Source organism: Calidris pugnax, unplaced genomic scaffold, assembly GCF_001431845.1.
Source record: "Calidris pugnax isolate Ruff unplaced genomic scaffold, ASM143184v1 scaffold44, whole genome shotgun sequence".
NCBI classification, from domain to species: Eukaryota; Metazoa; Chordata; class Aves; order Charadriiformes; family Scolopacidae; genus Calidris; species Calidris pugnax.
The window spans coordinates 46,334,457-46,351,741 of record NW_015094506.1 but is presented as its reverse complement, the minus strand read 5'-3'; the positions used below and the strand labels follow the sequence as shown (position 1 = coordinate 46,351,741).

At 39.4% G+C, this 17,285-nt stretch overlaps 1 protein-coding gene across 11 annotated transcripts in view; it reads left to right on the top strand.

Annotated features, from left to right (window-relative positions):
• MAGI2 (membrane associated guanylate kinase, WW and PDZ domain containing 2) overlaps positions 1-16,602 on the top strand; it is a 756,695-nt gene extending 740,093 nt beyond the window's left edge. For 7 of the 11 annotated variants that reach the window (XM_014963762.1, XM_014963758.1, XM_014963760.1 and 4 more), the window contains one exon: positions 13,577-16,602. In XM_014963762.1, coding sequence (XP_014819248.1) covers positions 13,577-14,376 — 800 coding nt within the window. In that variant the 3' untranslated portion in view covers positions 14,377-16,602. The remainder of the gene's footprint in view (positions 1-13,576) is intronic. The other 4 variants (XM_014963768.1, XM_014963767.1, XM_014963763.1 and 1 more) reach the window with 2 other exon arrangements.
• Positions 16,603-17,285: the final 683 nt, after the last annotated feature.

Sequence of the window (17,285 nt, the reverse complement as noted above, 5' to 3'; positions counted from 1 at the left end):
GAAATGATACCTGGAAAAAAAAGGGAAAAAAAACTTATTTTTCCTATTTTTTTTTATTGATTGCTGTCATTACAGAAAACACAGAAGTGTTCAGATGCATTCAGCCTGTCTGCTGTCGACTTTGCACAATGTCTTTTAATATACTAGATAAATATTACAAGGCCAGTCTCACACTATTGAAGTAGACAGATTGGAAATAGAAAGGGAGTTATACCCAAAGGTATGCTCCTAGCCTTTGAGCTTCAAGCAGCTCCTCCAGCGTGACGCCCACAGAATTCCTGTCCCTAGCACCCAGACACTAAACTGTGCTTAAGGTATCAGTCTTGTGCACGCAAATCTGGGTAATCTAATTGATTGCTTGCATGTGTTTCCACATACAGCCTATTTCCAGTTTGTGTCTGTAAATAAGAATTTTCTGAACACAGACATGTCCCTGTACTTTGGTAATGCGGAGCTGGCCACATCTAGAGGCCATTTAAAAGTTGTAGCCATGTTGTTCAAGTGCATGTGTCACCATCAGAGATCTCTAGCAAAAAAGAAGCTCCTACTTCATGTAGAAATCTGAATTGCACCATTCCTTGCAGTCATTATCACCTTACTTCTGCTTTGCTCTTCACTAAAAGTAGTTCAGAGAGATCATGAGGTCAAAAATCCAGGCTGGCATTAGGGCCATTTTGCAGGTCCCAGTTGTCAAGCATAGGAAGTTCAGTGAACTGCAGTTCCACCACAAGTGTTAGATATTTATAACCACGACTTTCTGTGCATTATCCTTATTTTTCCTCCTATAGCATAACGGACACAGGAAATAAGTCTTTTTTCCTGAAATAAGTAGAAACGTAAATCCTCTATAAATACGTCTAAAGTTAGTTTTGCACAGTCACTCAGCTGTGAATGGTTCTGATTATTTATTTGGCAGGAAGCGTGAGGACAGATTTTCTTTCCCAGTAAAGTATATCCAGAAAAATCAAAAGCAATTTAGTTTGAGTCAACACTAAAACCAAAATACTTGATTGAAAGAAAAGTAATATCGGGTCAAATGAAAAAATGTCTGTTATAAAATGTTTCCGTTTCAGGTGTTTTTAATGAAAGAGTTTTGAGCGGAAGGATTTTCCTAAAGAGCCAGTTTTGCAATAGGCCTTTTCCCAACCAAAATTGTGGCTGTGCTACCATTCATTAGAGCACTGACCAAGGATGTATTTCCTGATGTAGAACAGATATATTGACCATTCTGGCATGCCTTAGGAGAGGCCCCTGCCATAACATCATTGTGCTGTCTGTTATGAGTCCACATTTCTCCCACAGGAATTGTTCCATTTCATATAAATAATCACTTACGGATGGAAGAGGATCAGCAGGTTTACCTGAAGTTAGATAAAGCACAGGAGAGGTATAGGTTCTAGAAGGTGGTTTAGAAAGTACATCCAGATCAAGTGACAGGTGCCTGTGTTTCCTTGCACCATGGGTTTGGTAGCCCTTACTAGTACCACTGCATTTATATTTGCAAATATGTATGAAAAATTGGGACTTTATCCTGTGTTTTTATTGTTTGAATACAGCTAAATCCTTCAGAAATCTCCAGTCAGCTGCTAACTGCATTTTTCCAATTCTTTAACTCCGTTAGTACGTCTGAAGCTGTTATGTTTGCCTAAAAAATGGGAAAAGCATCTTGGCCTGTACATTCAATCCAGATACTCCTACCTGTTCAGAGTACTGATCAGATAATCCAACTCATCCTATTTTTAATGTTCATTTTATAAATCTCCAGAGCTGAAGTTGAGTGTTATTCGAAACTTGAACTGCCCCATATATCATTCATCTGATGTCAGTGCAAAAATCAATAGTCATTTTGGAAAAGTGCCCTCTCCTTCTGTGACCACCTTGGTGGAACTGCAAACATTCATTCATATTCTTGCTGCGTTTCCAATACCACCTTCGTATTTCTAGCAATTGCAACTTAATTTCAGGAACCTGTGGTGTGTAAAAAAAAAAAAAAATAGGACTAACTGAATGAATCAATATACTGGTTAATAAAATTGGTCTAAAACCATCAGGCAATTTGAATATGGGCTCCCAAAGGTTCTAGCCATTTTATTGCTATGGGTAAAAACTATTCAAGGACAAAATTGAATATTAAAATTTGCTTTACAAACATGTCTTTAGTATTTAATAAATATGTAACAGCTGGCAGGAAAGTAGAACATCCTTCTGTTAAATAACAGTGTATGTGTATGTGGGTGTGTATAGTTATTTCGGTCTTACAGCAAATTTCTATTTTAAGAGATATGTGGACTTTTTACATAGGTATCCCTTAATATAGAAATAGAAAACACAATTTTGAAAGAAAGAGGGACACATTAGAAGACTTCTTCAGTTTTGTGGGAATGTTTCTGAGCTTCTAGGGAAGCAATATCTTTTTCTTACTTTTTAAATGCCAAAATGCTGAGTCCTTTCCGTAGTCCTAAACATTGCTTTGGCAATTACATTTCCAGTGCCTTTGACTAGTCCAGCTGAATTCTCTAACCCATGCTTCCCCCATCTGTATAATGGGGATAGTAATATTTACTTACCTATCTCATGGGAGTGTTATGGGGATTAATTATTTAATGCTTGAAAAGCACTTTAAAGATTAAAATTCCTAGTCGACTACTCAGTATTATTATTAAAGCAGAACCTCACTAATCCATACATATTATAATCCATGCCAAAATTGGCAGTGTCCCCCCACATCTGAGCAAAGATTTAATAATAAGGCTGTTGAGCAAGTTCTCTTATTACTAAGGCTTAATTATTATAATATAATATTATGGAGTAGATTTATTAATATGGTGTAAAGAGCAGATAATTACAGCTAAACTACAGTGAATAAAACAGATGAACAAACATTATCCCTGGTTTAGTTCACACAAACTGGTAAGCAGACTTACCAGCCAAAGAAGGGAAAAGTCCCACCCACAAATCTTTTTCTAACTTTTTTTGTGGCTTCCTGTATTTTCATCCAGTTGATGGTATTAGAAGATAAGCACCCAAAATATAAGGCCTGAAAGAACACCGCCGTCTCTCTGCCTTCACAGCATCAGCTTTTTCTTTCTTCATGTAATCCAGAGAAATAGGAAAAATGGGAATTTAGTAACACTTACTGAGTCTTTGCAGTTTGACACAGGAATAAGACCAGTCTTCCACTGGAAGAACAGCGTAGTGTCCTGTAAAATCTCTCTCCTGCTGACCATTTCACATCCCCTCTCATTTGCAAATTTGCAATGGGGCCTCAATTAATAGCAAGACTGCATCACTCCAATTTGTTCTTAATCAGAGTTACCTTGCCTATGTGTCTCTGATGGTATCCTTCCAATATAGAGTTATGTATCTAAGGGAACAGTATGAAGGCACAAACCCTTATGCCTGTGGCCTGGCCCAATAATTCTCATCATGAAGGTTGTGCAGTAACTGCTTCAATGGGTAGACTACAAGGGATCTAAAAGTGGTTCCACATAGGATCATAGAATCATTTAGGTTGGAAAAGACCCTTAAGATCATCAAGTCCAACTATTGACCTAGCACTGCCAAGTCCGCCACTAAACCATGTCCCTAAGCACTACATCTAGATGTCTTTTAAATACCTCCAGGGATTGTGACTCAACTACTTCCCTGGACAGCCTGTTCCAATGCTTGACAATCTCTTCAGCACAGTCAGGTTTCTGCAATGGCATGCATTTCCCCGTAGGAGAGCAGAGCCACTCGTACATTTTGACTTAAATAGTGATTTGGAGAAGTCAAACTTCATACTCTTTAGGAGGATCCAGAACCTGCTGCATGATATGCTATGATACCCAAGACTAAATTAAACTAACAGGATCTCTTATGATTCTCAAAGTTAACATGGGAAATTTTATGAGTCTAAATTGTCACATAGTGACATAAAAAACTGTTATTCCAACCTTTACAGAGGAGAAGGCAAGCTTTGTACATAGAGGGACTCGCAGTTGGTCCTACCTCTACCGTTCTCACTCTGCCATCCCATGGTGCAATTCCTGGCTGATGCTTTGTAGCCTGACCACAGGGAGAGGTGGCCTCTTGTCAGATTTCTTGTAGCTTGTTACTCGGAGCTTGGGAAAAAACCCTGAGAAAATGAAATGCATTTTTTTCACTTTGACAATATCTGCAATCGACACTTAATGAACATGACTGTATTTTGTTGAGCTACAGCAACACTTACGCCACCTAGAATTTTAAACATCTGGTTTTTTTAACAACATGCTAGTTTGTGTGTCATCGTTAGGAGCTGAATATTACAATTTGACATTCATTTATTCGTCCACTTCCATTTCATTACACAGTTTTCAGAGAAAATTGTCTCAGCTTTGAAAGGATATCAGATACCACAACAACCCCGTCAGTAATCATGGCCCCAGGGTCCACTCTGCACCTTCAGTGCCCAGCGGCCTCCAGTCTGAAGAGAGTTTGCTAAAGAGAAGCTAAACTAATTCTGCAGCTTCTACCCTAAGCAGGACGGGAATACTTATTCATTAACTTTGTAAATAAGGAAGTGTTCAAACTAAGTTATGTGTTTTGCTTAAGATCCTGCTGTGATCTTAAGTGATAACCACCAACACTCAGCACCAGCCAGAAACAACTTCCTAGGGGCATTTCCTGTATAGTCAAAATGCTCTGAATTCCTCACTTATTAAATACATTTTATATATTATCTACATACCTTTAATAATGACAGTCATTTATTGACCAGACAGGATGTGATGCCTACTGCTAATGCCCATTTTAGCTGTGATAATTAATAATTTTAATATTTAAGTTTAATTAAGTGTGTAATATCAAACTCCTAAATTATTCAGTCTCTCCAGAATGTTTTTCATTAATACCACACATTCTATTAACATATTTATGAACACCTTTTATGACTTAATGTCCTTAATTCTATTAATAAAAACTAATTTTAAAGTCATTATCTTTTTTAATTACATAGTAACTTGCAATGTAGATTTTCCAGCTCCAGCATGGCCCTGCAAGAGAACTGCTGAGGTTTCTGCAGCTTCTACTCTACTGCCTCACCACACAGAAAAAATAAAACATTCTTTACTGAAAGGATGAGGTTCTTTTGCCTGAGTAGCTTTGATCTGATAGGTGTGTGAGATGCTCAACATTTCACAAAGGGTCCCAAACCACCTGTAGGACCTAGTGAACGACAATGCATGCTTAGAGCAACATCACTCAAGACTGGCACTTAGGCTGTCCCTACACTTAGCACTGATGCAGCAGTGAAGAGCTTGGATGATGCAGCTGTGGAGGATAAAAGCACAGCACAGGCTGCAACTTTTCATTTCAGCTGTTCACAGTATTAGTGAGTAATCCCATAACATTTGTGCAGATACATTAACTCGATTCAAGGAAAAATCAAATTTACCAAGTTCACTCAGATTAGTGATTATGATCATTGGCTTAAATATTTAATGGATCAGACTGTTTACTAGATCCATATCTATTGAACAGGCTAAAATGAGTCTTAGAATGAGTGATAAACTGTGTATTCATAATCATCTGGCCTTAAGATTCACAGCCAGAAGACTATTACAGTAAATTAATAAATTGATTTACTAAATTAATTTACCTGTTTCAGGTCTGAAATATGACCAGTTTGTAAGTGTGGCTCTTGATTATTTTTCCCTCTCCCATTCTGCATTTTAGGTAATATTTTCCTGCATAGAAAAATTTACCTTTTTTTATTCTTCCTATTGTAACAGCAGTGTTAAAATTATCTCAGTCCTGCTGTAAGGCGTGACTGATGTTGGAGAGAGCCAAATGATGCAATGTTTAGGCATAATTAAAAAAATCACACTGAATTGTTTATGGAAGTGATTTACAATTAAGGGGTGAACAATGGCAGGGTAACCAGGAGAGAGCTAAAGTTAGATGCAGCACCCCAGGATCACCCAGGTCGTGGAGACAATACAGTCTACCTGCTCCCTATTGCAGAAACTCTGAGTGTTTCTGAATTCATTAGTTATCTCCTGTATTAGCCTGAAAGGTCTCAGGCCACTTACCTGCACTGACCAGTGCTTGCTAAAAAAGGCTTGCTGTGGGGCGATGGGTGTAGATCTCTGTGTCCATCCACTCAGCTTTGACCCACAGCCTCCAAAAGGGCTTCCCAGAAGGAGCTCCCCCACACTGGTTGTGTACACGTTCAACAGAAAAGCAGACATCTATTTCCAGAGGTCTTCTGAGACACCTCTCTCTCTGACTCTGTAAGGCAATTAAATTATTATCTCAAGTGATTAGGACTGAGGATGCACTGGGTCTAGCGTAGGATCAGAAACAGCGCAGAAAAAGAATAGGAACTCTCCAAGTCAAATCAGTCACTTCCCATGTTTCTTTGTTAACTGCCTTTAAAGAATACGTTACATAAAAAAATGAGAAGTGTTTTCATTCATAGCACTTTCTACAGATTAAAGCCACACAAATCAATGTGTGTGACTTTCTTGTTTCAAGAAAACATTCATCATTTTTCTAAAGGGTTTTTTAATATTTTTTTTCCTTGCAATATGCAGTTTTGCCCTCTCTGCCCCAAGTTTGAATTTTCCCTTTCTCTCTGTTCCCTTAGCTCTAAAAACAAGCAATATCATCTCCTGAGTTTCTGCAGATTTGGTCTTCCAAGCGTAACTAACAATCTACTCTTTCTGAAGTGTGTTTCAATAATTCTCAAATTAGATCTCTGAACATGAAAGCACTTTTTCTAGCAAACCTCCATGTAGAGTACAGAAACGGTGATGAAAGTGAATTTTACCAGAGAAGTGATCATTCCAGGAGATCAGATGGCCCTTGCAAGGACTCTATGAATGCCATCCCCATTTAATATCTAGGTAAAGTATACAATGGAAGATGGATATAATGAACCGAAAGGAACTAAACTGTTGCTCACCAGTAATGATTAGTAACATGAAAAGAAGTAGAGCATCAGAGTATCAATGGCACTGGGAACTGAATAAAGCAGGAAGCAGAGTTGTGCTTCCCAGTGTTGGGATGGGTCAATGACTGAATTTTCTGGATGTAAAATTAAATGTTTGAAGTTTACTGAGGAGATAAAGGTATTCCTCACTTACCCTACATTTACAGTCACATCTCTTCAGTTCTTGTGGACATCTCCAGAAGCCATGTCACTGGCAGCTCCCAGTACTAGTGGTGCCCCCCACTTCCAATATTAGACCAGTAACAAAAAAAAGTTCACAATGACTTTGCTGACAGAGAGACTAGGTCTGGCACTGTTTAATGCTCCAAACATCAGTCTTTCTTAACAAATCATTCTACTTTTCTGAAAACACCGGGCACATAATTGAGAAGTAAAAGATGTAGGGACTCGGACACATGTTTGTTTTCCTGTATTCTTTCATGACTTTGTTAACTGACTCTAGTTACCCTGACAAGTTACATTTACAAGCTACTATAAACATTCAGAGTCACCATGACATTACTCACTATGAACAGGCAAGCAGTATAATAAGCGTGGTTACATTAATGCTTTAGCAGGGGAGTTGGACTAGATGATCTCTATGGTCCCTTCCAACTCTAAAAATTCAGTGAAATTTAGATAGCAAGAAATTAGATTAGGTATTCATTGCTTCAGAAACAAGAGTTCACAATACCAAGCAGATCATTTAACTATATTTGTGTGTAGCAAAGAAAAAGTAGTTCATGTGCCAAAATAAATGAGTATAGCCTGGATTTATTTTGTAAAGGTACATGGTATATAGGTAATTCCTCTACATAGAATCAATGTTTTACACCCATAGCACACTGCCATCATAGCTTAAAAAAAAAAAAAATAGTGTAAGGGCATTGCTAATGATGGAAAGGCGATCCCACCTGGATGTGTCGATGGTGACTGACCAAACAAAGGACCATATCACAGCAGAAGGCACCACCTAAATCCATAGATGCTTATTTCCAGAGCTATTGGTGTTGAGGGAGCTGAAGGTGGATAAGAGCAGTGGAAAGTACGCCAAGCAAAGTGTCATTTTAAGCCAAGTAAAGTATAATTTGTGACAAAACATTTGCATAGCACTGTTGAATAATTAACAAGAAGGGCAAGATTAGAGGCAGAAGTATAGGGAGCCTGTAAGGGTAGGGGGGGCAGAGCCCATTGCCACTCACTTTCCAGGGGAGGCTGGGAGAAAGGGTGGCATATTGCATCACGTTTGCATGACACTGAGCGCTGGACAGAGGGTACCAAGAGCTTCTCTATCAAAACCTCAGAGAATCATTTATTTCAGGAGACAAAGGGTGCTACGTGTCTGGGTTATGGAAAGATTTCCAGGATGAAAGATTAAAGATTCTTTGAATATTCTGAAATATCCCTCCTTAGAGAGTGTTAAAGACAAGCTGCAGGAGACCAATGCAATCAGGAACATCACAGACATGTCAAGCTATAATGAGAAAGAACCAAATGCATTCCTGGTGTAACACTGCCAACATTAGTGGATACTCACCAGGGGACAATTTGTCCCATTTTCATTATTAGCAGCATCTGTAAGAGCTGTTTGCCACCTTCTGGCAACACATAATTTCAGACAAAAAGTGTTGGGGGGGAAATCACCATATTTTTTATTTAATCAAAAACTCTTTGATTCCCTGGGAAAATAATTCTGGGAAGATATGAAAACAGCTGCTTAGACATTTCAGGAAATGTTTCATTCAGACTACTGAAAGCATTCAAAGCTTTAATGTATTGCTCATTGTCCACATAATTTGGAAATTTAAGAGACATTGAGATTTTATTCTACTTAAAATGTGATATCCCTTTTACAATACTACTAAATATGAAATAAATCAATATTAGTGCTCTATGGTTAATTTTATCTGATGAAAAATCCCACATTCTTGACAAACCACTGAGCAATTATTTAAAATATTTTGATGCAAAAGGAGAACAAATCTGAGGTCTAATCTCTCTTTACCTGAGATCTTGGCAGAGCAGAGAAGCACAGCAAGACTAGACCTGACAAGAGGTCAGAAGGGCAACCTGTAAAAAACCATAAGTATTGCAGGAAATTTAATAAACTTATCAGTAGGCTGAGCTCTTTCCTCTGACTTGGTAGCTTGGCAATGCTCAGAAAGTAACACAGGCAGAGCTCTCTTTTCCATTAGGAGTAAAGACAGGTTTCTTTTGCTACTGATTCACATGTAAGTCATCAGCAAGCAGTGGATCCAGGTAGAAGACTAGGTTTTAGTTAAGAGAGGAGCAAGCAGACACATGAGAGTAGCACCTTCATTTCCCCTCCATTGGATGTGTTTAAGCTGATGTAGCAAAGCAAACACTTCATGTATATGGTAGTTCTACCTCAAACAAAAAAAACCTTTAGACAGAAATCTTCTGCTCCTGGTGTTTTCCCCTTGTCACTGTTCCTCCAGAATGGCTGTGTTTGTCTTCTACTTGTCCTCCTACACACTCAAGATCTTGTGTCTGTGGTGTCTCTTACTCAGTTAGCAATTTACTCCTTGCCTGGGAGTTATGTGAAACAGGTCGTAGGTGAGTCATTCTTGCACAGCCCATGGAGAAGTGCTGCCAACCTGCGTGACAGTAGCTGGTGGAAACTAAAAGCCACCCAGAAAACACCTACTAAATTACACCAAATCAAATGCCATTGCAGTGACAGATTACAGTGCTGCTCCCAGCTCATTTGTCTTGTCTAAATTAGTAGGTCAAGGGAGATTTTCTCCCTTCAAAGAAGGGAGGAAGACATCTATTAGCCTTCAGTGAGATGTATACCTTTGAAAAACAATTTCTCCCACAGTAAGGATGATATCCATTGTGACAAAGTCAGAAACAAATCTAAAACTACATCGTCTCTAAATCTCTCCAGCAGTTTCAAATGAATGCGATATCCATCACTTCTGCTTTTAAGTCATTTGGCCATTAGTAGTTCATGCTCTGTTAAACAAATACTGTCTTCAGCCTCCCAGAGGTGAAGGAAGAGAAAAATAAAATCGTTGATCTGTCTCTGGCTTAGTATGTTTGCAAAATGTTTTGAGATACTTTGGAATAACAGACAGTAAAAATAGGTTATGTTCACAATTAACATATAGGGTTTATATAAAACTTTAAAACTACAGGGGAAAAAAAATATTCAGAATTATTAATAACTCTCTAAAAATGCAGCCATAACTTCAGAATAAGCATAAAGAGAAATCATTAGTTTGGTTGCTCTACAGAATAGAATTTTACATTTTTCTCCTGTTTATATTTGTTATGGAAAAGCAATCATTTTAATGCTGTTTGAACAAGTGCAAATGAACCCTTATGGCTTGAACGCAGCTCTTTAAAAGGTTTTTCTTTTGAGCAACAAATTACTTACATTACTGCACTCTGCTCTACTCTAGTAATTTTGATATTTTCCCATAATGTTCAAACATTAGAGGAAAGTCGGTTACAATACCCTCACATCAGTATTCTCCTCACTAGCCAGTGACATATTGCAACAATGGCTTGTTGACATTAGCGTCTACCAAGGCCGAGGATGACTTTCTTTCTACATAATTTCATTTCATTTGAAAGAAAAAACAGGTTAGATTGGGTTTTGGCTGTCTCAGATGATGGTACTTAAACCTTACGGAAAGTCATTTTGTCAAGTACCATATTGCCATAGAATATGAATGATAGTTTTATTTCAGGGCAGACTTTTCCCCCAGCCACAGGAAATACAGCCTATATAGGTGCCTCCCCAGCAAGAAAACACAGTATTTTAAACAAACTGGAGCCAGTGGCCCATCTGGGGGTCTCCCAGAGCCAAACTTCCCTTTAAACAGTGGTTACAAGTCTTCTGGCTTAGTTGGCCAAATTGTCTTTTTCTTAGGGTATTCTGGGGAAGAGGCAGAAATCCAGTAATGGGTATAATACTGCATGTCCTAGTTTATAGATATCTATATTTATATCCCATTACATGTAACAAATACATTGATTCACTTTTGTTGAAGTAGGTTCTAACCCACTATGATTTCTCACTGCAACATTTGGTGTTTTTTCACTCCCCTCCAAAAAAGAAAATAGAAAAAAAATGGATATTGTGTAGGGGGACAGTCCATTAATAAATCTGTTCTTTCGTCTCTAGGGAATAAAACAACAGGCTACTCACTCCCCCATCTCCTCCCCTGAGTGCCCCACAGATAATTGGTACAATATGGCCCCTTGTGCCTCAAAGGAATTGCGAGAGGTGTTTGCCACCCTTGTTTTGAATGGTGGCCACCTGCCTCGTCCTCCTGGACAAGAGACAGATGATTTGAGCATAATGGCACATTTTGCACAGAGGGAATCTTGTTACCCAAAAGCATCTTGCTTCCCTGGGCCATTTGATGTTTTCACTGGTGTGCAGCTGATACTTACCAAAGTAACAAACTATTTCTGTAACTTCAGGTGTTCTCAGAGCCGTGCATGACATCTGGTAATGACCCCCTGCTCTTCACTGCCACTCAGTAAAAGACATCAGCTCATAGACAACTGGGAAAGAAGACTGTAGTTAAGGCAAATATGTTGATAAGGCCAATGCTGGGCACCACCTCTGCCCTGAGGAGGTGTGATGATGCCATAAAAAGCACAAACTTAATTTTCTAAGGCCCAAGGTGGTTTGTTTAGTGCTAGCTCAGGTACCTCGCAGGTGCACACGGGCAGCTTCATGATGCTCGGTGGAGTCCAGGCATAGTTTTTGTCTAGAATCAGGCAAAGAGACCGGGACCCTATGCATGGTCCCTAATTCAAGTGTTAACAAAAATGGGATCCCCTGGATTTCAGACCTTAAAAGAGCCAGGGTGGGATCTGTGCCTCCCTCATCAGGCTCAGCCTGCCCTCCTGCACCGGTGAGGCAGCGCTGAAGAGCAGAAGTAAAGCAGCCCGTCAAAGCAGATGCTTTTTGCAGGCAAGCTCCTAAGAGCTGATCACTCTACATGCATCAGCTTTCCTTTTATTTTTTCTTGCTCAAGTGCCAAGCAGGGAGCAGATGGTACATTACTCAGTCTTAACTGGAGGGTAAGAAAGTGCGATTTAAAAAAAAAAAAAAACCTCAGTTGAGACCCTCAGCCCATTTAGATTCCCAGCTCAAAGTTTATTTGTCTTACACAGAACTTGTACTTTCTCCCCTCTCAAATGCTAATCCTCTCCACACATATGCTCATTATGCAAAAGCATATGACAAACACCATCTGGGAAAATAAAGAGCTCCTCAGCTAACCGCAGTGCTCCCTCCCTTTACGTCACCCACCTCACTATTGTCTCTCCTATTTTTATCTGCAAGACAGCAATCACTCAATCAAGCTATTAACTTAGAAGTGCTGTCTCAGTCAAGCAAGCTGCAGATCCCAGGCTGGGCAGTAAAATCCATTCCGTTTTTCGAAATGATGTATATCTTCATGATAATTTGAAGGCAGACGTAACTCTGAGTAAAATAAATGTATCTTTTAAAGGACAGTTGATATCACTGAGAGATACTAGTCCTAGTGACCCGCAAGAGACCATGCTTGTTCTTCAGCTAGAAGGTTACGTTTTCTCCCCCCATGAAATATGCGGCTCTTGCCATGAGTTCTACCTCGTTTCCATGGATCCCTGAGATAGTCCTTCATCTCTGACAGATTATTGCTCATACCGTTCAGAGCCAGGCAATGGTGCTAAATAGGGAATGACATTAGCCAAGTTCAGTGATTTGTCTAACCTCCATGTAGACGGGTAAGAATAGGAGTCGTGCTGTCATTAGTCATGATGGATTCATTGTCTGCCAGAACATTAATCAAAAGAAATGAGGATTGCATATGCAAGAGAAAGGCATCTCAGAATATTCTGCTTTGTACTGATGGATTAGGAAAATCATCATGATTCAGCAAAGGAGATGTCTATTTAGCTAAATTAAACAGGATCTGCACAATCCAACCATATTGTGTTGAGGCTAAGTAACCAGGAGAAATTCAAAATGCACAGCCAAGAGACACAGCAGCTGATGCTGTGATATAAAGGCAGAGCTTTGTAAGTACCCGGTAAGAATTGTGGGGCCATAAACACTGCAATATTATATCTGTTTAGAAAAAAATATGAGACAGAATTCAATGATGACCTTATCGGAGCTACAAATTCTTGTCAATTATTATATGCTTGTAGGGACATGTCTAATAGATGGCAGAAAGTCCTTCTCATTTGTCCTCAGAGACAGCGCTGATATTGCCCAGCTAAGAAATCCATTTTACGGCTACAAAAGAGGCAATTTGATTTCATGAGCACGTGCCTTTATTATTTTAAGAATAATTTAACATAGGCAGAGGAAAGCAGAATCTGTGTGAAAAAAGACAGGTTTTCAACCTTTACCAGCCCCGTGGTTTTTGCTTCTCCTGGACTTTTGTTTTGGGAGGGAGGGAAATTGTTTTTGTTTTCCTCCTGGTTGACTCCCCTGGGAGTTTTGCCTCATCCAAGACAGAGGAGTTTGAGCCTGGTGTGTGGTGTGGGTGTTGGTGTTGCTCAGAATACATGTGCCTGTGCAATACGTGCTCTGTGCTGCTGAACGTGCCCCTGACTCCTTTCTCTTTGTTGTTGCAACAGACGAACCAAACTCCTGGAGTGCTCCCTCTGCCACCTCCCCAGGTCTGCCGGAAGTAGCTCTTTCCCTGGAGGACATAATCTCACCATTATCTTCATCACACATAGCCCCACCCTCTGACCCTTCTCACCAGATAAGCCCGGAGGCAACATGGGATATCAAGAGGGAACACGATGTAAGGAAACCAAAGGAGCTTTCGGTGAACGGTCACAAAAAGAAAAGGTTAGGAGAACAAAGAGAAAGGTCAGCAAGTCCTAAAAAGGTAGACAGGTCAAAGCATGAAGAGGCTTCTTGGAAAGGATATTCAGAAGGCAAAAGTAAGACCACTGATGGTGGCAGGCCCACCTCAGAAAGCAAAGTGGTGGGACACAGCGTTATGATCGAGGCTGGCGCAAGAGAGCACGTGTGTGCTGGAACCAGTGATGAACAGTTTGGGAGGCTGAGGAAGCCGGAAAGCAAGAGAGGAGGATCTCTTAGCAAAAAAGAAGATCACAAACCCACAAATACCAGTGAGAAGAAGTCAGCTGCAGCACCTGACCATGTCAAGCTTGATACAGGTGCTACCAAGACGTACGGTAGCAACCGCTGCAGCTCTCCTGGAAGCGATATGGACCACAGCCAGAGGGACCCTGATGGGAAACCCAGCGAGTTCCCCAGGAAGGGACATCTCCACTCCATTAGCACTCGCAGCACCAACCCCACAGTTCGAAAGGCAACGGTCTCCCCAGGGCCGTGGAAAATCCCTGGCTCAGATAAGCTACCTAGCGTCCTGAAGTCTGGTACTTCTGCCATGAGCAGATAAGCAAGGGACTGTTGCCCTCTAACTGGCTCAAACTGACGCAGAACATTCTTCTTAGTTTTTGTCTCACATTGGTTTGTTTTAATTTATTTTAACTATCACACATATACACAAAGCATTGAGGAATGAAAACATTAGTGTGTAATTCCATGACAATGTGCACAGTACCTAATAAGTTCAAAAGCATATAGTCAACCCAGAGATTTAAAATCGACCCTAAAGTCCCCGTTCCATTTTAGGGACTTTGGCAGCTATGGAAGAAACCAAAACAACATGAAGGACAGTACATCAGAGAAAGATAGTGCAGTGTAGCTTTAGCATTTTTTTTCCCACTGCATGAAGGACTTGGATTTCATTCAAACTTTATATCAAGAAACTGGAACAAGTTAGAGCAATCACAAACTGGAACATCGCCTTAAATAAAACTGCACGGAGCAAGCTGAAACTGAGAGAGGATCTTTTCATGGAGCTAAAATGTTGTAAATAAATTGTTCTCGACATATCTAGACAGGGGTTAAAGGGTTTCTTTGAAGCATCGTTTGGAACTGTACACCCATGACACGTCTCCACTGTTAACGCTTTGGGATAGTCCACGTGATAGTCCTGTAGCATAGTTCACTGGGCGCTACGGGAGGAGTGGGGAATCCAGTGGATTCGTTTCTGTGATACCATTTCTACTGCCATTTTTGTGAACAAACCATGTTTCTGTACATTGGAAAGGAGTTAGGGTGGAGTTGTATTTGCAAATTATTCTCAAAAGCGATTTACTACAGGTTCCCCAAATCCTGCGAGGTAGCACGCAAACCAATTGGCCAGGCTCAAAACCCAGACGTCTGCAAGGCCCTTGCAATGGAAGGAAGAGTGCTACAGAGAAAAAGCTGCAGTTTCCTTAAGGAAAGGCCTTTCCCTCCTGCAGAAAACGAGAGCTTCACTTATCAACAGTGCTATGTTTCATACCCATCTGCATTTAGTTAGGACACTTTCACCTTTCATCCCCTCAGATTGGCAGAGCAGGTGCCTTTCAGGCACACATTAACGATCATTAGACTGGTTTCTGAAATACAGTTGTCAGTGTCCTCATTCAGTAAATTCGATATATTTTCCATTTTCAAAACGTTTTTTTAAATCATTTCTTCCCTACCTCCATTTTTTGGTTTTTTTTTTTTTTTTTTTTTCTCTCTTTTTTTGGTTTTATCTTTCTTGCTTGTCTGTTTTGAATTTCAAGCCTTAAGTGCCAGGTAAACATTCCAGTCTGCCTTCACAGGAAATATCTCCGAGTTCAGTCAATCAGTCATTACCTTGTTTCAAAAAGATGCGTGTGTGTCTGTGTAAGTGTGCATATGCTTATTTGTCTGTCAAAATTAAAACAAAATCCTGGGCAATAATACATTGGTAATTAAAAAAAAACAAAAACAAAAACAAAAACCATAAAGCTAGGTACTGTCAAAAATTCGTATTTAAAACTTATTGTTCTCTAGCAACCTTAGTTCCTCACATGCTCTGCTGAAAAATTAGATTGAAATTGGCTTTGTTCCAAGAAATTAGCACATTACTGTATGTCTCAAACATTGCACTGGACTGACAAATTTATAGGCATGTTTCTTCCTGTCCAATTATTTGAAAAGCCTCAAGTCAAGGATTTTGCAGCTTTCAAACAATTTTTTTTAGAAAGAAAAATCCATTTATAATTTCTAAAAAAGCACAAGTCCACGTAGCTGTTTATAAAACTATTATTTAATGGAAAAAAAAAATCTTTATCCCCTGAACTAGAATCCAATATAATTTGCCATTAATTTATTGAATCTGATTTTGGACAATGCTTCTGTAGTGTAGATGCACGTCCCAGTATCTTATTTTTATGTATAAAGAAAGCAAACAATGAAATCTGAAAAACAGTTGAGATTATGCTTGCATAAACTCTAATTTGCACAGTTCACAGCTACTCCTTGTGCAGTAATTGCTTTATGCGGCTGTAATCGATAACCTGTGAAGACAGCACATCATCTAAACCCCATTCCAAATAATATTTCTGTGTAGTGTTAGCTGTGAATTTACCCTGTACAGCTCTATCTCTATAAATATAATTCCATGTATTAATAGTCACAGAAAGGCTGTAAGTGAGCAACTATTTTTATGAAACGCACCACTATGGATAAATTAACTTTTACAGAAATCTTGTTTACTGTATGATATTCTAAACCACTGTCAAATAAAATATATATCCAAAAATCTTTTTTTTTTTCAATTTCTGTGTTAATTTTGAGTAACAGGCTTCAGTGTGAAACTGAGAAACAATCCTTTACATGAATATGAGTAGAATTAATTAACTAATGCATTATAGAAAAGAGAAAGCTCCATTTTGATTTCTTACTTGAAAGAGGGGTACAATTTATGAATTTATACATAGCTGACCAAACAAATTCTGTATAGGCAAATTAAGGCATATGAGGCTACACAACTGCAGAGAAATCTCTCCCTCAGTGGAGAAGCCTGAATTTTTATTCTCCTTCCAGTCCCAGGAGACAAAGGACCAAGGTGGATGGACTGCCACCACTGAGAGACACTTAGGTGTTGTGAGCAAACACCATATATACAAAAGGAATTTGGCAGCTCCAACTAGCCCTAGAAAGTTTGTTTACAAGCTGAGTGAAGGGGGTGTAATTTGGTTTCCAGCTTTCTTTACAAACAACGTCTCAGAAAACATCAGAAGGATGTAAAAATAATGGTAACCAGACAGCCTCTTCTGGGGTCTGATCCATCCCTTGCTGGACAGAACAGAAAAATACTCCTCACCTTCAGTCAGGCAAAATAAATCACCAGTTTACAGACTGTAGGCACCATGAGATGTGCCGGCTGGAAAACTACCAATATTTTTCACGTAAATATGACATTTTTTAAAATAAACATATCCT